The sequence below is a fragment of the Euphorbia lathyris genome, chromosome 9, assembly GCF_963576675.1.
Source record: "Euphorbia lathyris chromosome 9, ddEupLath1.1, whole genome shotgun sequence".
Lineage (NCBI taxonomy): Eukaryota > Viridiplantae > Streptophyta > Magnoliopsida > Malpighiales > Euphorbiaceae > Euphorbia > Euphorbia lathyris.
The window spans coordinates 44,783,062-44,807,845 of NC_088918.1; the positions used below are offsets into that span (position 1 = coordinate 44,783,062).

At 38.1% G+C, this 24,784-nt stretch overlaps 1 protein-coding gene and 1 non-coding gene across 4 annotated transcripts; both read left to right on the forward strand.

Moving 5' to 3' along the window:
• The first annotated feature begins 520 nt into the window (after positions 1–520).
• LOC136207746 (small nucleolar RNA R71) lies at positions 521–627 on the forward strand. The gene has a single exon (XR_010676874.1). It is a non-coding gene; the product is annotated as a small nucleolar RNA R71 (small nucleolar RNA).
• A 4,968-nt stretch (positions 628–5,595) lies between these two features.
• LOC136206110 (protein TIC 56, chloroplastic) lies at positions 5,596–10,893 on the forward strand. 3 transcript variants are annotated; one of them, XR_010676214.1, is made up of 7 exons: positions 5,596–5,749; positions 6,177–6,914; positions 7,006–7,203; positions 8,490–8,772; positions 8,906–9,068; positions 9,431–9,868; positions 10,420–10,893. XR_010676214.1 is itself a non-coding variant. In XM_065997036.1 (6 exons), the coding sequence occupies exons 2-6, from the start codon at positions 6,218–6,220 to the stop codon at positions 9,593–9,595; spliced, it is 1,506 nt and encodes a 501-aa protein (XP_065853108.1). In that variant the 5' UTR covers positions 5,596–5,749; positions 6,177–6,217; the 3' UTR covers positions 9,596–10,003. The 3 variants fall into 3 exon arrangements, 1 of the variants encoding a protein (XP_065853108.1); XR_010676215.1 differs by having other exon boundaries at positions 5,630–5,749; positions 6,148–6,914; XM_065997036.1 differs by lacking the exon at positions 10,420–10,893 and having other exon boundaries at positions 9,431–10,003.
• Positions 10,894–24,784: the final 13,891 nt, after the last annotated feature.

Below are 24,784 nucleotides of genomic sequence, written 5' to 3' on the forward strand. Positions count from 1 at the left end.
GTGTCCTCCTTGTTGTTGTTGATATCTCGGTTGTTCCTGCTGGTTGGGCTGGCCTGTCCATCCGAAATTCGGATGATTTCTTGTGGCAGGATTATACGTGTTGGAATACGGGTTAGGTGGATTCCTCTGATTATACCATGCATAATCACATTCTGCCTGTGCACCCTTTCCCTGCTTAACTCTAGGACAGTTGATGCTAAAATGAAGGCCTCCACAAAAATCACAAATGTCATTGAATGGTGGTTCGTTGTGGATCGAGGACACATTTATCTTGCTGAGCTGTCTAGCAAGCTGTTCTACCTGACTTGTCAATTTTGACACAACATCTTCATTTCCCGCTCTTTTTCCCTCACTTCTGGCAGAGTGCCAGTTATAACTCGTGCTCACTACTCTCTCAATAAGGTCGTACAAGGCCTGAGGTTCCAGATCTTCGGGATTTCCATTGGCAATAGATTCGATCTGGATCTTATAGATGTTGGTTACCCCATTGTAAAAGTTCTACATCTGCATCCACATAGGAATGCCATGATTGGATACCCTCCTTAGTAGTTCCTTGTACCTTTCCCATGCTTCGGCTAGTGATTCATCTTCTTCTTGCACGAAATGGGAAACCTCGTTTCTGAGCTTAATGGCTTGTCGTGGTGGGAAATATTTCATTAAGAATGCACTAGCCATTTCTTCCCAAGTGGTGATCGTTCCTGGTTGCAAATTTTTCAACCAATTCTTCGCTTTATCTCTTAGAGAAAAAGGAAATAGCTTTAGTCGGATTATGTCGTCAACAACGCCTCTGTTTGATCTGAAAGTGTTGCACAACGTGATAAACTCAAGAATATGCCCATTTGGATCTTCCGACTGGTATCCATTGAACTGTACGGCTGCCTGCAACATTTGTATCATAGATGCTTTCACCTCGAACATGTTGTTTCCTTCATTGGGAAACACGATGCATGACGAATGTCCTTCAGTGGTTGGTCTTGAATAATCTCTGATTCGCATGACAGGAGGGTTATTATTTTCTCCCTCTTCTTCCTGGTTTGGTTGAACTAGTTATTCAGGTGGTACCCTTCCAGCCATTCTTCTCTCTCTTTGTCGTTCTCTCTGTCTTGCACGTCGAGTTCCCGCTCTGTTTCGTCTACACGTTCTCTCTAATTCGAGATCGATAGGAAAAACAGGAGGTCCAGCTCTGCGCAAAAACCAATAAAGATTCCTTCTGGCTGCACTATTTAGCAAACAGATTAAAAACACCTTGTTTCACAGAAAAGTTTGTATAAACTTTGTTGCTTTCAATCCCCGGCAACGGCGCCAAAAACTTGTTGTCTCCTGAATGGACTCTAGCAAGTGTACTAAATACAAGTAATAAAATGATAAGTCCAGTATCGTATCCATAGGGATTGATGATCAAAGTTTACAAGAAATACTTTGTAGAACAGGGTGTGTGGTGTGTGTCAATTCTTTAATTTGAGAGGTGTTGTTCAAACATAAAAAAAATCAAAGCTTTAGTTGATTTCAAAGAGTACTTAATGATAAAAAGGTAGAACAGGTCAAACACAGCAGAACAAGTTACTTTCAGTCTCTAAACACCCTATTTATTCATGAATGACGTAAAGTGAAGTCACTCTGCTTTAATGCTCACTTAAATCAACTCTCGTGTGTTCTTAAGATTCTAAGATGTACTACAACTTTAAGCGTCCCTAAAGTTAGTTCTTTCTTGCATTACGCTCGAAACAGCATTCCTATTTAAGAAAACCCTTGATACAACCTCCTGACATCTCTATTTCGGGGTTGAATGCTTGATAAATAGTTCCGTGAAGATGAAAGCAGTTTCCTATCATGCATCTAACACTAACATACATGCTTTAAGCAATGGAGTTAAAAGTTTATCAAGCACAACATAATATATCACCATTCATTCATAAATAAGATAATCGAAGACTTACATAACTGGCCCTAACTGGCCAAACCCATTCAAAATGACTACTCACTCATGGTAAAGAGTGAATAGCCTGAGTTAGTTCCACAGACCTCCATTGGAGGCGTCATCATTCTCAGAGAGCTTCGCCTCTCTTCAAAAGTTCTAACTAAAACTGATTGTCTCAAGAGTAAAAGGTGTCCCTTTTCCTTCCCTCGTTACATCTATATAAGGGAAGAAAAACGAACCATGCCACCAAATATTACAAAAAGATTGTTTTCCTACAGCTACTAATACTAGGGAATGATTAATTTAAGTTGACCCTTGAACACTCAAGGGGTGATCCATCTTATCATCATGTTGCTTTCTTGCCTTTTTGCGTCTTCTGCACCTGCCGTGCCTGTCGCGCCGCTCCTGACACTTGTCCAGTCGCTGTCTGTCATCGGGTACACAGCGAAAATTCGCTGGATCAAAGGATGCTCGACTCCTTATGATTTGTTGCAAAACAGGCTGTGTTATCGCCCATTTTGACTTAATCAATACAATCTGCATAAAACACTTATAAGCCCATATATTTCGGAATATTTTGCCTGAAATGCACATAAAATGTTATTAAAATGCTGTTTAATTATAGTCATATTCATGCCCAACATGGAGCGTGCCAGGTCATCATGCGGTGCCCACTGAATTACGGCGGTCAACCTTATCCTTGCCTCAAGTCAAGCTCAGTCCACGCAGAGCGTCACATGTACGACGTGGAGCTTGGAACACTGAGAAACAATTGATAAACTCTAGGAGCTCATTCACGCGGAGCGTGACCTCTTCTATGTGGAGCTTTGACCGATGAGAAAATATTGAAAAACTTCAAGAGCTCATCTATGCGGAGTTTGGCCAGCTCCACGCAGAGCGTGGACCGATCAACATTTGGAGATCCAGTCTTCCAATGTGTGAACTCTGCAACGAATGAAGAAGACCTATTTTATGCGGAGTGTGGCCTGAAAATTCAATAGCAAATGTGAATCATCCCGAAGACTTCTGTAATTACGATTATGCCTCGACCTTGATTTGTGTATAAATAGGAGTGCTTGGCACTCATTTAGACATTCCGATTTTGTGTAATAAAACTCTATCACCTTGAGAGCTTGTGTAATCATTCCGTTACTCCGTCGAAGTTCCGTTCCATCCTCATTCCCCAAGCTCGAGAGTTCCACCTCTAAGTCCTAAGCGACGGCTTTGAGTCCAGTTAGCTAGTTCTAAGAGCTGATTCTTCTTCCCTTCCTACTTGTTAATTAGCTTGCACTCTTCCTATGTACTAGGCTTGGTTGTATTCCGCATTTACGCGTTCCGTATTTATAATATATGATTTGCAATTTCAGTTTCTCTATACGTGTTGATATTTATTGCTTGCTTTGATACTTATAATTGATTATTGCATAAGTTGATTACGAACTCCGAAATCCATTAGGATTCATATAGGTGTTGCCTTACGGGAATTGATAACCCGGAAACCGTAAGAATTGACAAGCCACAGAACTTACGGGCCCTAGTTTCTGATCCTTGGAATTAGAATCGCCTTAAGAGGGAGCCACGATCTAAGCACTTCATGGGGTTGGTCAGTCTATACATAGTCTTTTTTGCAAGAGTAAATTGTTACTCGTATATGTTCTGAAATATTGTTTATTATATGTTGTAACTTATCGCCACCAGTATCACTTCATTAGAGTTTGAACTATACAAATCTGTTTCACCCATAGTTTAGGAGTAGTTATAGTTGTCACCCAAACCCAAAGCTAAAGTATTCACCGCATAGATAACGAATAAAACTGAGTCATTCAATACTTGTAGGTAGAAATCCCGTGGATTCGATACCTGGACTTAACCAGATTTATTACTTGATACGACGGGGTACACTTGTCCCTAAGTAACCCGCGAAGAGATACCGCTAGTGCGACGCATCAGGAATCCAGCGGATCACCCTTGGTTTTGCATATTGTTTACTCATTAAGTACCTCAAGGCTGCATGGTTAGTAAAAACAATCACTTTACATAGCACCAAATAAGATCTGAACTTGTCAAAGGCAAAAACTACAGCTAGCAACTCTTTTTCAGTTATGGAATAGTTTTGTTGTACCTCATTCAAAGTTTTGCTAGCATAAAAAATGGGGCAAAAAATCTTATCCACTCGCTGCCCAAGACATGCACCTACAGCTAGGTCACTGACATCACACATTAATTCGAAGGGAAAAGACCAACCCGGGCTTACAATGACAGGGGCATCAATTAATTTCTTTTTCAACAAATCAAAAGCATCAAAACATTCATTATTGAAATTAAAATCAGCATCCTTAAGTAATAATTGAGAGAGGGGTTTGGTGATTTTAGAAAAATCTTTTATGAACCTTCTATAAAACGTCGCATGTCCTAAAAAGTTCCTAACGAGTTTTACATTGGTAGGTGGAGGCAATTTTTTTATCACATCAATGTTTGCCGGATCAACCTCAATCCCTTTTCCCGACACCTTGTGTCCTAACACTATACAGTCTCGGACCATAAACTGACACTTTTCCCAGTTAAGTGCCTGATTTGTGTCTTCACAATGTTCTAAGACACGGTCTAGATTTTTAAGACATTGGTTGAATGAAGGTCCTACAACATTAAAATCGTCCATGAAAATTTCCATGAACTCTTCGACAATGTCAGAAAAAATAGCCATCATACAACGTTGGAATGTTGCAGGAGCATTGCAAAGTCCGAAGGGCATCCGTCTATATGCAAAAGTTCTGTAGGGACAAGTGAATGTGGTTTTCTCTTGGTCCAAAACTCTTTGTGGAAATTGTGTTTCAACATCTTGGACTTCGGTCATGGACTGAATCGAATATTTGGGCCCAAGCCTATGGAAGAATACATTCGGTTATTAAATGAAGGAATAAAGCTTCGATTGGGAGCTGCCTCAAGGGACACGTGGACCAATAGTCACTCTAGATCCCAAAGGCACGCTCCCCCAACTCATATTTAACACGGAACGGAAAGATAGGGTCTGAAGACCAATCAAATGTTGTCATGTGTTCAGGTACACACTTTATTGTCTATAAATAGCTTGAGATCCAGAGCTAAAGGTATGTAACCACATACACTCTTTCTCATTTAATTGCTTTCAAGTTACTCAATACTTACTCAAGTATTCTTCTGACTTAAGCATCAAAGAGGGTTTGCCGGACCTCCAGCCCTTTTCTGACGATTGTTGCCATTTCAGGTGATCAGAAATAGCTAAGTGGCGGATTACAAAAACAAAGATATCATTTAATAGCATGGCGATACATTTATACAAAACTTCTACCCCAAACACACGATAGTCAAATGAAATCCAGTATATGAAATAATTTGATTTATGGACAACATCGTTGTGGTAAAGGCTGTAATGCCTGCAAGGTATAAAGGGAGAGGTCATAAGCTTCTATACCGTAAAATCGAAATGGTTAATCGCAGAATTGAGGTTGTTGAACCATACCCTCCAAAAAAAGCAAAGCTTGAGCGATTTCATTGGCGACGCAAGAAGAATAAAAGTTGGTAGGAGGAAAAGAGAAAAACTACCTTTTCATTAAAAGAGTTTCCATATTTTAGAAATGTTAAAAGCCCAAAGTTTGGGCTCCAAAATAATTAAATTGAGCCCAGTATTATTCGTTCTTCCTAGCTTATGTTGTTGCTTCTTGTCCAATATCCATAACCAAAGCCATTTGCCCTCACCTCGCTCAGACCAGACCAGACCAGACCAGACGCCACTCCCCCTCTATTTCATTCTTCTTCAAGCTTCACTTTGGACGTTAACTGACTCTGAAAAAGGTAATTTTTGCTTCCATCGTTTTCACTTCTCAAGCCACTTCAGCTTCCACCGATTTCTGTTTGTTCTGTAAATTTTTAGCTTCTGAGTAGTTGAGAATATAAGGGTAATCTTCAGTAGAACTTTTTGTTTTCTTCTTCTTACTTATGATTGGTGAGTGTGATTCGTATTATTGCAGGAGCAGATATATAGGTTTTGCCCCTTTTTTAATATGATTTTTAGTTGATTCTATTCGTTGTTTATTCTGCTTTTGCATGTTGATATTTTGGCTTTTCTGTTTTACATAGGCATCATTTTTTTGGCTGTTGATTGATTACCAAGTGTTGATTTTTGAAACTTGATTTTGGGTAGTGAGTGTTGAATTGCGTTGTGCTCTGTTGTTTATTTTGGTTATTAGCAGAATCTTACTGTTCCAGTCTCGTGTTTCAGCTTGGTGGGCAGATTCTTCCCTAATCTCTCAATCTCTAGTAATGGCATCTGTCAATTTCAATTTCTTCGACAACTGGTTTAATAAACCCCCAAACCCTCTGCCTCCTATTAACCTTCTCCCTCTCGTTAACTCCTTATCCACTAAAACATCTTGTACTTTTACTAGCTTTGCTTCCATTAGCTCCTCAACCCAATTTAACAAATCTAACAAACCTGAACCTGAATCTAAAGAGCCCGGCTACTGGCAGAAAATGCTGGACCAGTTCTTCTGGGAGCATGAAAACCTTCCAGATTATCGTCATGCTCCAGAAGTCGAGAAGATCCTAAATGACCACCCCATTTTGGAGACAAAGGAAAACCCAACTGAGGAAGAAATCAAAGAGAACCAGAAATGGTGGGAAGAGTTCAAGTCCAGCCCTGTGGTTCAGTTTTTGGCCCGAGCCGAGGAAATTGCAGATACCATTAATGAATTGGAGCTGAGAGAAAACATGCTTCCATATCGTTGGGAGGACAGGAATGCATGGCTAGATGTGCCCAATGTAATTGGGCCGGATGGTCGGCCAATGCCTAGAAAAGCTATAAAGACGAGGAAAGAGAGTGATGATAAATTTTGGGATTTTACTAGGCAGTTCTTTTTTGGGCTTTGGGGTTTTAGACAGAGACCTTACCCATCTAGCAGACCCATTGATGTTGCTCAGGCTATTGGCTACAAAAGACTAGAGAACCGATACTATGATTGTAAGTTGAAGTGTTGCTGATTAGCCAAATTTCTATCTTTTGTATGACCAGTTCTCATGTTTTATGATATTCATGCTTTTCATTTTCAAAGTTATCATGAGAAGTGGTGGATGGTACTATAAGGATCGCTTGGGGAGGACACGAGGACCTATGGAGCTTATACAGCTTAAAACGGCATGGGGTGGTGGAATTATTGATAAGGACACTTTCATATGGGGTGAGGACATGGATGAATGGGCACCCATACATATGATTTATGGCATGGAACGCGCAATTGCCACTTGGGAAGGTCTGTGCACTTGCATTTTTTTTTCCTATGTTATGTTATATTATTTTTTTAGAGTGTTAAGTTATTATCTAGAATGTTATTTGTATTTCAATTTCACATTCTTGAAGTATACTATATTGATAAAATAGAATTGGCGTCTTGAAAGACAGTGTTGATGCATAGTAAATGCAGTTGCAAGATAAAAACTTCCATTAGTTTCTCTATATAAGTTTGTGTTCTGTGTCCAATTCTATGACTATATGCAATATGTCGACAATAGCATAGTTATTAAAGGCGCTAAAGGGGTCCTAGAGCCTAGGCTCAAGGCGAGGCGTGTTCCTTAGGAACATGAGGCGCATAAAATAAAATAAAAATATATACTCTTTTACTAGTTAAGCATAAACCTAAAAAACACACTTATGACCACACAAACAAAACAAAACCACATAAAAACATAATACTAAATCATAAATGTCAAAATCACCAAGTTAAGTTCATACTTCATAGAGACATTAACATGCACTAACGGCTTAACCTAAGTACCTAACTATAACTAATGCTACTAAACTAATAACCATTCATTGTCAATCAAAAAGAACACACAAAAAAAAAAATAATCATCATCATATATTTAGTTCTTTTAAGTGACTGCTCTAAATCTTCTCTATTCTTTCTATATTTAGTTATAACTTTTGATATGCTTATTTAGATCAAGGGTTAAGATTAATCTTATTTAAATTAGATTAGTGGTTGAGATTAATCAAGCATTTATTTTACAGAAAACAGTAAAAAATAAAAAAACCCTAATGAAAACCCTCAGGCGCGCCTTGATCCAGGCTCTGACGTGTAAGCAAGGCGCACAGGGCGAGAGCTTTTTGTACAGCGCCTCACTTTCTACATTCAACGCTCAAGCCTTTGAGCCTTGAAGGTGCGCCTTTAACAACTATGGACCATAGTAGTTTTATAGTTGCAATGTTGAGTTGTGGGAGGAATATGTGACTACTCATTCACTTGTTCTAGGTGCAATAGGAGTTGAATCCAATATTTCTTTGGTGTGGTTTTGGTGTTGAGAGTTGGGTGATTTGAAGAAAGCTCATTTTGGCTTCGAGATACACAAATATTTGGATTCAACATTTATGATAAGCAAATTCTTTCATTCAACATTTTATCACACGCATTACGCAACATCATTTATGTATCATGTCTGTCTGTTTTTTTTTTTTTTTCCTGGCAGTTTGTTGTTTCTGTAAGATATGATATATCATTCCAGATGGGTTAACTATTGGATTATGGTTGTGTTCTCTCAGTTAGGTTTGGTGCCGCAGCAACAGCTTTCCTTCATAAACTTCAGAAAGGAATTCCTCCATGGGTTCCTCTAAAGGGACGTGAGAAGAAAACCTATAAACAGCTGCAACAAGAGGCCATAGAGAGCAAAAAACGGGACTTAGCTGTTCTAGAAGCTAATGATGGCGTGTGGCCTGGAGTAAGAATTCCCAGCCATGCCCTCTTTCTTTGGGCAAGTGGCTCGGAGCTGACTACTACTCTAGAAGCAGACCATATGCCGAACAAATACATTCCAAAAGATCTCAGGTATTTCGCTTTTACATTTTATGCTTGACAATATAATTATTCGATATTAGATAAGAATTAGCATAAAATATTCATGTTTGTATTGCATTTGAGAGGCTGTCCATCTCAATATATTGAATTTCTTTTGCATCAGGCTCCAGTTGGCTAAAATTATCCCTGGCCTAAGGCCCTGGGAGGTTCTAAGTGTTGAGCAAGCAATGGATTATTTAACTTACGGTGGAAAGTGGTATCGGGAACCTCTTGGCTCGTACACAACAGGGCCACCATACATTATGGAATGGAACAAGGATGTTAGGGTAAGTTTTGTTTATGCTGCTGCTTTTTTTGTAGTCGGTAAAAAGCTGAAATTTAGGCAATTACTTGAGGAAATTGAGCAAGCAGACTTCTAAAGTTTACATGTTGGAGAATCAGATCGATTCGACCAATGTTATAGGATTCTCAATGAGGAATGCTTTTAGTAAGAAAATAAAAAGTTTGAGATTTAACTGATTCCCACTAGTGAACTGTGTGGTGGACGATCCTAGAATGGTTAAATTGAAGTTTTTGTGATCTATCACTTGAAATTAGTATCAACCCTGTTTTTGACTTTCCGTAGAACCCTTTATGCAATGCAAATTATAGCTCTTTGCTTATTATTGTTCACTTAATGTATGTGCAGAGAATGTTCCGGACATTCTACAATCTGAGCACCAAAGTTTACCAAAAACTGGAGCAGACAATTCCTGGTTTCGATGCTATAATGGAAAAAGTGAAAGCTGATGCCGCTGCTAGTGAAGCCAAACGTAAAGAGAGGGAGGCACAAAAGAAGCTGAACAGGAAATGATGTTAAAATAATGAACTTGAGAAATCTCCGAATTTAAATGCTTCATTGGCAAATTCTCAACTGTCATATTTACACAAAATGGTGTTTCTAGAGTTGGATAGAGCCCATGCATTGTAAAACGCTTGTAACTATTCAGAAATTTTGCTTAAGCAAATGGTCAAATTTAACTGATCAAAAGGAATGACATCTTCAAGATACTCTTATCAATTGTACTCCATCTAAATATGACAAATTCGGAGCAGAGGCAGTGACGGATTCAAGATTCATTGGCAGGTGTGTCTGAGATGTTTTCTTGTGATCTATAAGTGTTTAATTGATATTTTTTTTGGTACAACTTAGTACTGTATACAGTTTTCATGGAGTTCATTTGGCTCCCTTTTGATTTGGCAACTAGTGGGTGTTGAAATACCTTTGGCCCTTTTTGGATTCTTTACTTTTGAAAGGACTTAGCCATTAGCCTTTGTTTCGGAGTTGGGGGTTAACGGGGGTGAGAGTTAAAGGAGGTAATGGAATGAAAAGGGAACTGATGAAAATAAAGGTAAAAATTTAACGTTGTTTGAGAGTTGATGGAATATAATGAAAGTTAAAAGGTTAGTTTTCATTAAAAGGTTAGTAAAATGTTAATTCTCTTTAACCTTCATTTGCACTTAATAAAAAACTTTCAAACAAGGTTGATTTTTTATTCATGTTTGGGGTTGAATAGAAGGTTTCCATGGAGGTATTGATGTGTCCATATTTATGTACATCTTTATATCCTAATTCTCTTTAGTTTAATGTTAGTTTTACTTTATTAGTGCTTATTTATCTTGTTTTGTGTTTTATAGGTGTCTTTGGAGATTCGATTCAAATTGGAGATTAAAATGCTAATTATATGGAGTTTAAAGTGAAATTGGAGAAATCTGTCAGGTCCTAACCTGTGCCCATGGCTTAGGCCATGCTGAAGAAGGAAATTATGCGCTAAAAAGTTGATCTGTCCTAACCCGTGCCCACTCGTAAGGACCAGCCCGAATTTAAGAGTTAAATTCTGATTGGAAGACTTCTATTTTATGATTTTTACTATTTGTAGTTTTCATTATTAATTTTAATTATATTAAGACATTATTATAGGAATTAATTCTATTAGGATTTCAAAATACAGAATCCTAATGAGAGTTTAATTCTATATCGGATTTTTATTATTAGATTTTTATAGGCAGTTATTTAGTTTTCTCTAAAGACAAAAACGTGGAAGAGTGGGAAGAGTGAGTTTTACGTTTTAAAAGACAAACAGAGAATCAGAGATCATGATCTTTTCATCATCGACCTTTTTTCTTCCAGCAACATCGATTCTTCATCATTCTTCTTCATCTTTTGGCGTTTTATTCTTCTTCCATGGTGAACTAAATTCCAGTTTCTAGATAGAGGATTTAGGTCTTGAACAATGAAATTGTGAGATCACTCTATACTTCATCTTTTTCATCTATTTAAGTAATTGATTTCTATTCTGTTCTTATTCGTATTGCATGATTTAATTGAATCATTGATTTGATTATTTACCTGCAATCGTTTCGCTAATTAGATGTTTTAAATACGTAATTGTTTAAATCATCTGATACAAGTAGCAAATAACATAGTTAATTGTGGACAAACTTTTAACCTATGTTGTGAATTGAGATTGATATGCTTTAAATAATCCTGCTTGTGTGATTATTGAGTAGAGTTAGTATCTCTTTTATATTTAATGTTTTCAATCAAATTAAATTCTAAAGCTTGTTTAGAACTGTTTGATTGATTAGAGGTAATTAGTGAACGTTTCCTGATTATCTACATGGTAAGAAGAGATAGGTTGTTAATGCTTTTTAATAACCATAACTAATTTATTTGAAGGGTTGAAATTTATATTTTCTGTGATCGATGATCAATTTGTTCAATTCAAGACTCGAACTTAACCTCTTGCTAGAATCTTTCTCATACATATTTCTTATTTATTTAATTATTACTTGTTATTTTATATTCAATTCACCTTTTTTTACTTTTAATTGTTAGTTTCAAAGTTATAATTCGACCACTCTCTGTGGTTCGACCCTACTCCACATTTACTACAGTTTTCTAGTTCCAAGAGTAGGTATTTTATTTTTGATGAATTCGACACTCATCAAGGATGAAGACGGAGTGAAGAAGATTCATCTAATCAGTTGGGTACTGTCTGCAAGGGAGATGAATTTAGCTTTGCTTAGGAAATTAAGTTGGAAGATTTTAAATGAAACGGATCGCCTTTAGGTCCAAGTATTGTGGACAAAATACTGCAGTAAAATAAAGGGGTTGGATATATTTATTGTAAAAGGTTTGGCATCCTGTGTTTGGCGAAGTATAGTGCATAGAGCTGCATTTTTGCATAAGGGAATTGGCCGGGTTATCGGAAATGGTAAGCGTACAAATTTCTGGGAGGATACTTGGTGCGGGGACTACCCATTGATTGATTGTGCAAATGCTTCGCTTAGTAAGGCTACTTGTACGTTAACTGTTGCTGACTATCGCACAGACGAGCAAACCTGGAACTGGTCTTTATTTCCTCACCTGCTCCTTATGAATTCTATTATGTGTTTAGCCTCATGTGCTGTTGTGAGCGGCCGTGGAACCTGATTACCCTTTCGCGTTTTTCTGAATTTCGGCAAATGGGATTCTGTTTTTTACATTTCACCATCACTTGTCGTTTTTAAGGACGACGTTTAGCGTGTCCTTTCTGGTGAATGCATTATTTTACTTATTAGTCTTTTATCATGTTTTTAGATTAATAATCACATGTCAGAGTCGCCACCCGTGATTAATGTCCGTGAACATATACATTAGATGATACACATGCTCACAACATGTCATCTCTTCAGAGTTAGGTTTGTGACTTAAACGATAATTAATGAACGCATAAACTTGTCTTTTATTAAAATACCATATGTAATCTAAAACAAATTCCATTTAAATTATCGTTTTACGAACGAAAGCGATAAATATGGAAAAGAACAATCGAATGACACAAATAGATCTAATATATCATTTCTAGTCCTAAATAAACTATTAAACCTGCAAAACCGATAAACGTTAGCCACGGGATAATGGAACCCGTCTTTCATATTAAACTACGACGACAGACTCGATCAAATAGGACTCATTCAAAGCCTAGTCAATCTAACACAACAACATGCAATTATATCTACAATCTAGTTTATAGTTCTGTCCGGTTTAATATTTTAGAAAAGACTAAAATACCCCTTATAACACGAGTTGATTTTAATTCCATAAATTCCATACAAAATACATAAAAATACAAAATAAATGTAAATTTACCGCAAATAGAAAATTCCTACTCTACCCGGACTAAAATAGGATTCTACCTGTCTGGTTTTGTCGCCGATCTGCTACGTACATAGTCGATCGGCAATGGGGGTCGTCGATCGGCAATGACATCACCGATCGCCTTCATGTCGCAGATAGCAGAATCCGCTTTAGTGAAGACAATAATGGTAGGAAAAACCCGAAACACAAATTAAACGAAATAATTGCAAACTAAAGGGAAGGGTTTTAAAACCGTTCAGAATATACCTTTAGAGATGTAATCCAGTTTTGTATATGGTAGACCTGCGGACACGAAATCCAGAGACCCGAGCAATAACCCGAACATGGTGTGTTGATAATCAGAAAGACCCCAGAAGATCAGAAAAGTGATTCCAAATGAGTTTGGAACCGAATTGTAGAAGAATAACAGGATTTAAAACACGAAAAACAGTTTCTGGAAGTTTAGAGTGACTTCAGAAACTCAAGATATAGAGAATCGACTGTATTGAATCCAGTTCTTATATATTAACTCGTGTTTTGTGTTTGGATTTGGTGTTTAACACTAAAAAATCAACGATTTGTATAAAAAACACTTCTTTCTTCTCTTTTTTCTTATGTATCTTTTTTATCCCAAAAAAGCTGTTATGTCCCTTGCTCTGGCAGTTTCTGCCCATTTTGTTCGAATCTTGGGCAGAAAACTGCCATAATTCGAATTTACAACTGTTGAAAATCGTCACTCGTAGTCGATGGGTAACAAAGTCGCCGATCAGCGACGACAGTAGCCGATCGACTACTGATGTGGCAGAATCAACATTTTTGTCTTTTAAAAACCAATAAGTTAAACCGAATTCCCATAAAACTTGACGTAAAGTAAACCTACATAAACTGTACGCAAGTGATATAATCTCATCATTAGGGCTAGAAAAAGTCCGTGCTCACAGGCTTCCTCCCGATTAAGCACGATTTGAAGCCAAGGTGTCAACTATAACCTCACTGTAAAATTGCTTAATCGAAAAGAGCACGATGATAGGGAAAAGAAAATCATACCTGAGCAGTTGACTTATCTTTTTGTAGTACATTCTTCTACACTATCTTTATCGTTTCTCAATCAATTTTTCTTAATAAAAAATATTTTTGTCTCCCGATTGAGAATGATGAGGTGGTGAACAATGCCCTTTGCCTCATGTGACACGATCCCCATGTCTTGGAGAGACGTCTGACTTAAACACAATAATGAATGAAAGTTGGACTTTTTAGCATACATTGTCCAAAAGGTCATGAGGACTGTTGGTTGGACTTGAGACCTCGCCCGAAAGGTGTGTTGGACTTTTATAATACCTTGTTCAAGAGGTTCTGAGAACTATTGGTTGGACTTGTTTGATCTTGCCCGAGAGGTTCATCTTAACGACCCGTTCAGACGGCCTGACCCTATGTGCTAATTTTGAAAAAAATAATGACCCGTTCTGACGGCCTAGCGTTATTTGATAATTTGGACTTGTTTGACCTTATCCAGAGGTTCATCATAATGACCTGTTCCGACGACCTAACGTTATGGGCTAATTTGGAAAATAATGACGACCGTTCTAACGGCCTGGCGTTATTTGATAATTTGGACTTATTTGACCTTCCCCGAGAGGTTCATCATAACGACCCATTCTGACGGCCTGACATTATGTGTTAATTTGGAAAATAATAACGACCCGTTCTGACGGTCTGGCGTTATTTGATAATTTGGACTGATTGCACTTGGGCAAAAACGTTGATAATCTAAATAATCTGTATTTAAGATATTTAATATACTTAATACATCCTAATAAATGCAAAACCAATTACGTGAAGGGAAATTAGACAAGCCTAGGCACAACAGAACTATATAATTTTATATGATAATGGTAGCATTCATGCATTAGAACCACCTAGTGGCATATTCAGCATTCATAACTCATCTTTAATCGGAATAAATTTTGGTTCGGAAGATAAACCTAAGAATGTTTCTATATCGAATGACTTTACTTTTGTAAAAAGAGTCGAGATGATCAAAATGCTCAAGAAGCACGTGAAAGCTTTCGCCTAGTCTTACGATGATATGCCCGGGGTTGATAGAGAGATTGCGGAACACAGAATTCCTACAGATCCGAAGATTAAGGCAGTCAGCAGAAGCTACGACGTCCCCATCCAGAATGGGCATTAATGGTCAAAGAAGAAATTGCCAACCAGTTTACAGCCAAGTTCATAGAAGTGGTTCAACAGTCAGACTGGTTAGCCAACATTGTCCCTGCAGTGAAGAAGGATGGTAAAGTCCGGGTATGAGTAGATTTCTGCGATTTGAACAAAGCTTCTCCAAAGGACAATTTTCCTCTCCCACACATCGATGTGCTTATTGACAGTACAGCTATGTATTCCTTTATAAACGGGTTCTCTGGGTATAATCAGATAATAATCAATGTACTTGATATGGTGAAGACATCCTTTATTACAGAATGTGGTACCTACTATTATCAGGTGATGCCTTTGGGTTAAAGAACACTGGTGCCACTTATCAACGTGCAGTAACAACAATTCTTCATGATATGATCCATAAAGAAGTCAAGGTATACATCGATGATATGTTAGTAAAGTCCATGACAAGGGAAGAACATCCAGCTATGTTGGATCATTTCCTGACTCGAATAGAGAAGTACAAGCTCCGGTTAAATCCAAAGAAGTGTGTTTTTGGGGTCACCTCCGGGAAGTTACTAGGGCACATCATCAGCCAGAAGGGTATTGAGATAGATCTAGACAAAATCAAAGCAAATAGTGTGTAAACCCATTTTCAGACTTTTGAAGAAGGAACAACTAGTTGTTTGGAATGAATAGTGTCAGTTGGCTTTTGAAAAGATTAAGAAGTATCTCACTAATTCTCATGTATTGCGCCCTCCTATGCCACACAAGCCTCTTATTCTATATGTAGCTATGGAATAATCTCTAGTCGGAGTAATGCTAGTTCAGGAATAGGCTGGTAAATCCCAACATGCCATTACTATATCAGTAAGAAGTTACTGGATTATGAAACCCGTTACACCATAGTGGAAAAGACTTGTGCAATGATGGTATGGCTCAAAAAGAAGCTTCGCCATTACTTCAAATCTTACCGCATACAAGTAGTAGCAAAAGTTGACCCAATGAAATGCATGTGTTCAGCTCCAGCTCTAGTTGGAAAATTATCTAGATGGTTACTTCTACTGTCTGAATTCAACATCGAATACCTAACCAAGAAGGTGATCAAGGGAATAGCAGTAGCAGAGTTCGTTGCCAATCAACCTATTGAGTCGGATTACATAGAAAATCTCGACCTTCCAGATGAACAGCTAGATGTCATTAAGATCAAAAGATGGACGGTGTTCTTCGACGAAGCCGTTAATAAACACGGTGCAGGAATCAGAGTCATTATTTCCACGTCTGACGGAGAAACCATCCCTCTGTCCAAACGCCTAGAATTCCCTATTACCAATAATGAAGTGGAATACGAAGCTTGTTTATTTGGTCTGGAGGCATTGATAAAACTGGGCGCACATAACGTCCGTATCATTAGTGATTCACTACTAGTGGTCCAAAAAGCCCAGGAGATATGGGAAGTCCGTAAAGAGAGCCTGAAGCCTTACTCAGAGCTTCTTTGGGATCGCAAATCTATTTTTGGTAGCTGCGAGTTCAATCATGTGGCACGTGAGGATAATCAGATGGCAGATGCCTTAGCAACTCTATCTTCGATGTGGGAAGGTCCTATCAAGACACCAATCAATCCAATCATCATTGGACATTCAACAACACCTTGTTTCTCTTGCTTAGAGCTTATGAAGATCACAGTTGATGGAAAACCATGGTATTTTGACATATCAAGATTGCTTGAGAAGGGGGAATATCCCGAGGATGCTGGTCAAACTGATAGGAACACTATTCGAAGGTTGGCTGTTCAGTTCAGACTTGTAGACGGTCAGTTATAAACATGCACCGTTGATGAGTTACTCCTACATTGTTTAGATGAATCACATGCTAGGAATATTATGTGTAAAGTTCATTCGGATCACTGTGGTCCTTACATGCATGGTATTGCGCTCTCAAAGAAGATACTCCAACAAGGTTTCTTCTGGTTAACCATGCAGTCAGACTGTGTAGAGTGGGTTAGAAAATGTCACGAATGTCAGATTCACGCGGGACATCTACATCTACCTCCTCTTGAGCTTCAGAGACTAGTCACTCCTTGGCCATTTACAACACGAGGGATAGATATCATCAGCGAGATTCGACTATCTGCTTCAAACGGGCACAAGTTCATTATTGTGGCAGTCGACTATTTCTCTAAATGGGTTGAGGCAGAATCATCCGCTAATATCACCGCTTCAAAGATGACCAAGTTTATTGAAAGGAATATTTTTGCTTGATACGGCATGGCTCATCGTATTTTCTCTGATAATGGAGTCCAATTCCAAGGAGTAGCGAGGGAATTACTTTAACGTCATAGGATAGAACATCACAAGTCGTCTCCTTATCATCCTCAAGCCAACGGTACTGTAGAAGCGGCTAACAAGTCTATCAAGAATATCATATGAAAGATGGTCACCACTTACCGTGATTGGGCAGATAAGTTGCCTTTTGCATTATGAGGTTACCGTACGAGTGTCAGAACTCCAATAGGGGACACTCCTTACGTAGTGGTGTATGGCACAGATGCTGTAGTGCCAGTTGAGATGGAAGTCAAGTCATTCCGTGTATTGATGGAAACTAAACTCCTAGAGGCAGAATGGGTTCGTCTCAGATATGAATGATTCACTATGATCGGCGAAAGGCGTCTCCAAGCCTTAGACAGATTGTAGATGTATCAGCAATGCATGGCTAGAGCCTATAATAAATGTGTCAGACATCAGCATGTTTCCTTGAAAGCTAGTGATCTCTTCTTGAAACAACTAAAACAGACTCACACGGATATTCGTGGGAAGTTTAAACCAAGTTGGGAAGGACCATATGTCGTCAAGAAAGTCTTATCAAGAGGGGCTATTAAGATTATGGGCATGGATGGGAATGAGTTCACTGATCCAATCAACCAAGACCGTATGAAGTATTACTACATATAGTCGTCTTCGGTTAGAAGAGCTTCATAAAGAGCCTAAAGAAAAGAAATGGAAATCTTCAAAAAGCAAAAGTGTCGTTTGTTAGCTTGAAAATCCAGATGGACGGGCAGTAGGACATCAAGAGAAAATATTCGAGTTTGAAAACCTGCAAGTGCGGACTGATAACAGAAGTTCTGTACATTCGATATATCAAACAAACTTCTGTATTAAGATCATTTTCATTTATTGAAGGAGTTTCTATTACTGAATAGCTTAACTAGGTAGCTAGTGCATTCATAATACCCTATCATATGATGTCATGGATCTAAATAGATAGTAAAATTTCTTTTCAAAATACATGTTTCAGCATAATTGTTGTTTCAGTATTTATTGCCATAACAAATCGTTTAGGTCAACAAGTCCAAGCTACTGAGCAAGTCATGGGTCTTTAACTGTCTAGCCTCAATGTCAGCTTCACTCTTCAACATCAAGATCCATACCTTGTACGTATCAGTCACTGGAGCACAGTAGTTCTCTCTAGTAGTCACTGTAACAGGAATGATGGATCTCCACTTGTCGTTTAAATGGGAAATATATCTTCAAGAATCTTCTCACAGCTAAATCCAGTAAGGTATGATGGGATAGAAGGAAAAATAGACAAGCCTAGGCGCAACGGAATTATAAAATTTTATCTATTTCCCTTTTCCAAGATCTGTTAATTGTTATTTCATATAAAAAGGGATAGAATGAAATACCTTGTTTGACGAACTATATACAGTTGCAAACGAAGTGCCCACAACTTTTATATTTAATCCGCGAGCCACAAACAAATGATTAACACAGAAAAGAAGAACTGTTAGTAATGAACCTTAATAATAGCAATAGCAATGACTGCCTCTAAAGGAATCGACGCGAGATCAAAGAGAGAGTAAGAAAGATAGTAATTAAGCCAGGATGATTTCGGAACAATTCCTTTGCCTCTTGAATATGTGTTGGCCGATATTTGCAGGGAGAGGGGGTCTATTTATAGACTTTTCAAACCCTAACCATAGTTGCATTAGTTAATTAATTAATCAGAATCCTATTCGGAATAGAATTACTAATTAAATAATTAAATAAATACTTATTATTATCTAAATAATAACTAATTATATTTAGACAATAGTACTAATCTAATTAGTTATTTAATTTATATTAGGAATAATTAATTAGAGTTATAATCACATTAAAACCTCTAATTAATATTATCAAATAATCCATTAATTTAATTCACAACTATAATCTAATTATAAGTATTAATCAAATTAATTTATCTCTAATTAATTACAAAAATTCGGCCCATGCATTAATATCCCACTAATTACAGTTTTGTCCTCTAGTTCCAAGTCTCATGTGCGACCCATTAGGTCTTTTTACTAGCCGCATATAACCTTTGAAATTTAATTCATCCTGATTAATTTCAACATGTATATAACGGAATGTCGTCACGAGCTGTTACTAGCAGAACCTAAGACATTCCCCCAGTGCAAATAAGAAGTCAGGTTGAAAACTGACATTAACCTTTCCGCATTAGGTGTAGTATAATACGATCCTTCATCAACTATATCCTTTTGGTCAATTCCTTATAACCATGGAACGTGTCAAGGTTACATATAACGAAGAGTCCATTTTTACTTGTACAGGTTGAATTTACTATGAAAGATAAGTTAAGTGAAATTTCTATTTCTACTCTTAACTGTAGCACCTTGCAAGGATTTCAGTCAATTCACCACAAGCGGCCATTTGGATATATCTCCCATTTATCAGGAGTGATGAATGCTCAATCTAACATTAACTATTCTGCAATTACTTTATGTGATACCCAACCCTGCTCTCACACATCCCATGGCCTCCCTTGTAGTGGATCGTGCTCGCACAGAATCAAAGCATCACACTCCATAATCCAGAATCACTAATGAATGAATGTTTGAGTCTGAGGATTAGTTATACCTACTAATACCAATGAGATGAACAGTTGACACTTAGATAAATCAATCCATACTGTTATCTCATGTCGGGTCCCAATCCTAATGAACTCCTTCACCGGATCCATGTAACTGTCTAGATATCTCCATATCTAAAGCTTGTGATATCAGCTCTCTGTCTCGACAGAAAACACTGTTACATGCAAGTCTCAATAGTAATATGCCAACCCCTATAACACATTACTTGACTTGGGTTGATTTTAAGTTTATTGGTCTATTATAAAGTATAGTCTCACTTCATGCTTGTATGAACACTTTATAACTACTTAAATAAACTTATGATTACTTTCTTTATGAAAGATTAATGACTTATATATAGTTTTAGTTATACTATATCTTATTAAAATAAATGACTAAATGAACAATTTATTCATTAATATTTATATCCTAAAACAATTGTCTATAGGACATAAACCCCAACAGGGATGTCCTGCAGTAAGTCAAACTGTCGACACAATTGAGTCGGAGAATAGAAGTAAGTCTGGTCCAGGCGACATAGCTGCACACATTCGGCATGCATCTTCATCATCACATGGGTAATCCTCCATCAAGGACACATCCATCGGATCTCCTCATCCGTAATCGTCTTGAACCAGTCATGACAGTCATCGAGACCCAAACTAGCAAAGGTCTTCAGAGTCAAACCTCGAGACAAGAAGTTATATGGATTGTATTTCCTCCAAGAGGGCGGATCGATAACCCCAATCTCTCTTCGAGCAATTCTTGATAAAAGAGACAAAAAGCTTGTTAAATTGAAAACCCGCAAATGGCGATTTAAGAAAAAGTCAAGTTAGCTCGTTAAGTCAATCTCAAACGATGATTTAGGAAAAATGTAGAGCTCAAAGGTAGTAGTACTCACGAAGAGAAGCACCGGGCAACCCGACCAGTAGTCTTGCACTCTAGTTCGTCGTCGGTCCAAACAGATCAATGTCTCAGCTAAAGACAGTGCGATAGGACAAGAACCTCTCAAGATTTGATCAGCAATGGATACCAACCTATAATCACAGACCAAGTCTGTAGGGACACAGAGGTACATCATCAGATAGCACAATATCATCAGTCTTGGCCAAGAGGCATCCATCCTCTCCACTAACATGCAGAGATCCAATATCACACTCATCTTCAAGTCATGCCTTGATCCTGATTCTTCAATCAATCTTAACGCTTGCTCAGTCGAGGTATTCAGAAAAGTAGTTAACATGTTAGCATCCGTATAGTCGAGGGTCGGTAGAGCCAGAGGTTTCACTAGTACAGAAGATACTCCTAGTATGGTGCAGAACTCTTCATAAGTCGGACACAACTCTTGAGTAGTAAATCTGAATACATGGGCAATCTTATCCCAGTAGCTCACTGTGGCAGTCAAAAAATTCCCCTGCAACTTCACTGGTATGTAGCAACGAAGGTTCCTCATACAGAGTGGAATGTGGGTGCAATACTCAGCCTTGGGAACAGTCTTCTCATAATCACAGAATCGATTCTGAAGTTCCTGCCTATCTGAATCAACAACAAGTTTGATCTTAGCTAGTGCACAACAACAAAGTATTTTCAAGGCATTCAAAGCATGACAAACCAATACTCAAATGTATTTTTTATTCCTCATTAAAATAAAAAGTACTTATAAAAGGGTTTGTGTTTTCATCATCCTAGAACTAGGCAACAACTATCCTAGTCATAATGGCTATCATTATTAGAGTATACAACCTCTCCAGCGTCAAGCCGCCTATATATGCGCTGCCACCTATGAAGCTGTGCTCGCACCTCCGTCAGCTCAGTCTGGTTGTCCCTCAATGCCTCCTCTCGACTCAGCAAATCATCGTCTCTCATGGATAAGGCATCCTGCATTCAATTTATAGACATTTTTAGGACATATGACATTCACATATGCATATTATCTTATAACTTGTCAAATAGAATTACCGCGAATAGAGCACAGTCGATGTGAAGCTGGTGCTCTATTCAGGTGAGTCATCCTGACACCAGTAGCATGAGGAATCTGCACAACGGAAGATTAGTTTAGCATTCCAAACAGTATAAACAGAGATGAAAATCCAAGTTCAAGCACATAGCTTACATGGGTAGTCGTCAGCGGATCAAATGCAGGTTGGAAGGACTCTTAAATGGGATATACCAATATGATAAAAGAGCCGTCAGGTCGAGAGAGCATCATACTAGAATGGAAATGCTCAGCTAGCTTGCCAATCATAAAATCTCTACCCTGAGCACGGGCACCCGAACTAAAAGGGGCTGATGTAGATCCCGTACGAGCACACTGAGCAAACTCATCAGCTTTGGTCCTACGCCGTGACTGCAAAAGCACACGTGTCAGTGGTCTATCTAAGTAACAAATATAGCCCACACAAAGGTATCAGAATTACCGTCGAAGGTGCCTCTGGAATAAATTCTGCCTCGCTAGGATGAATCAAAGTCCACTTCAGATGGGTCTCAATAAAGACATCATAGTCACCCTCGGCATGCTCAGTAACTCGTGTCCCTGCAATCAGCTCAGGAAATGCTCTAGCTCTAGTGTAGCGGACGATGTACAACATCTCACCAGGTGGAGGCAATGGGATATAATGTCCTGTAGGGCCCTCCTTCCAGCGGTGTACTGTATCTCCCAAGTAATACACCCACATCAGCAGGCACTCGACGATGTACCTCTTGATGCTCATATTGGAGTTTAGTGTCCTAAAGACAATTGTTTTAGGATATGAATATTAATGAATAAATTGTTTATTTCATCATTTGTTTAATTAGATATATAGCATAACTAAAACTATATATAAAAGGCATTAATCTTTCATAAAGAAAGTAATCCCAAGTTTATTTAAGTAGTTATAAAGTGTTCATACAAGCATGAAGTGAGACTATACTTTATAATAGACCAATAAACTTAAAATCAACCCAAGTCAAGTAATGTGTTATAGGGGTTGGCATATTACTGTTGAGACTTGCATGTAACAATGTTTTCTGTCGTGACAGAGAGCTGATCTCACAAGCTTTAGATATAGAGATATCTAGACAGTTTATATGGATCCGGTGAAGGAGTTCATTAGGATTGGGACCCAACTTGACATAACAGCATGGATAGATGTATTTGAGTGTCAACTGTTCATCTCATTGGTATTAGTACGTATAACTAATCCTCAGACTCAAACATTCATTAACTAGTGATTCTGGATTATGGAGTGTGATGCTTTGTGGTGTGTATAATACGGACGCTAGCAAGTGTACTAGGTCGTGTGAAGTATTCGGTAAGACCAAGTGTCGTATTCCACAGGGATTGGACTTTAGTGAGAAGAATAAGTTACCTTAAGTGTTAGATACAAATCTTGAGTGTGTGAATAGTATTAACTTTAACATAAACAGAAACTAAACAATCATAGGACAAATGAATTCAAGATGAACAGGCACAGACCTAGCCATACCCCTACGAACAACTGTGCCTAACTTTTATCATTTAGTGAAATAGATCTATATTCCTGAGTTGGGTCTCTCCCTCATTGGTCACTAAGGTCCGGTGTCCCATTTCCAAAGATTCTATGTGAGTGATATTAACCAAGTGTCCTTGTGCTAACATACAAACAAACATTAATCAACAGGAAGCATTCATAAAGAAACCCCAATATGTGGTAGTTTTCATGTCCGTCCACTACAACATATGTCAATTAGCTATTTCCGTTACGTCGGAGCACCGTCGTGCCATCTTCGGTAACCATGAAATAGACTCGATCGTAATCTATTCTTTAAGCATACTAATAGCACTCAATCATGGATATAAATACTTCATTCCTTAATAAAAGATACTTACAGTCGCCGTTTAAATGGCTGGCTAGGCCTGCAAAAAGGATTACTCACTCATTATCATGAGTGAACAGCTTGTTCTTCCCAAAAACATTCTTCCGACAGAAAATATAAAAACTGAGAATAAAAACTGATGGTGGCGGAAAACTAGGTGTCCCTTACAATAAGATTCCTTTCCTATTTATATCCCCCCTTCCTAACATCAACCCTAATTATAAGGGTAAAAAGTCACAAAAAGTAAATGCAAGGACAAGTAAACAATCCTCCTACACTTGGCGCAAGATGGAAGCTGTCTTGCTTTCCACGTTTATCTCTCTTTCTCTCTCTTGTAGCTTGCTCGACCCGCGCGTTTATCTGTTTCCTTCCAAATGACCCGTTAATGCCGATGTTTAAGCTGTTCTGTTCTACTGAAAGGCTGTTCGTGAGGATTCCTGCTTCGAACTGTTATTTCTTCCTGTTTCTTCCACTTCTGGTTGAAAAATAAGACTTTGAAGCTCTTTTCCAGGAATGTTCATCCTCTTTTATTTGCTCCTTTTACTCGCATCACTTTGATTCTGTGCGAGCATGATAGGGACGTTTTGTTCCTATCTTTTAGCGTGATTTATGGTTTAATTTTGAGCTAATAACTAAGTTTGATTACAAAAATAGTGTGTTTTTAAATAAATAATAAAATATAAATAAATTTCATGTTTTTAGCTAATTTCCTTTATTTATGATTAATTTCAGAAAAATAAAACGTCAAGCTAATTCGGTTCTCGAGGGTCGTATGTTGCAGGTACAAGTTAGAAAATAAACACGTGATGATTCAACAGACACGCGGGGCGTGGAAGGATACACACGGGGCGTAGGACAATGCCCCCTGAATTACGACAGTCAACCACGCATTCCCACATGGTCAACACCTACCACGCGGGGCGTAAAACATGGTACATGGGGCGAACAAGGTGTGAATTAAGGACTAAAGTTCTAGG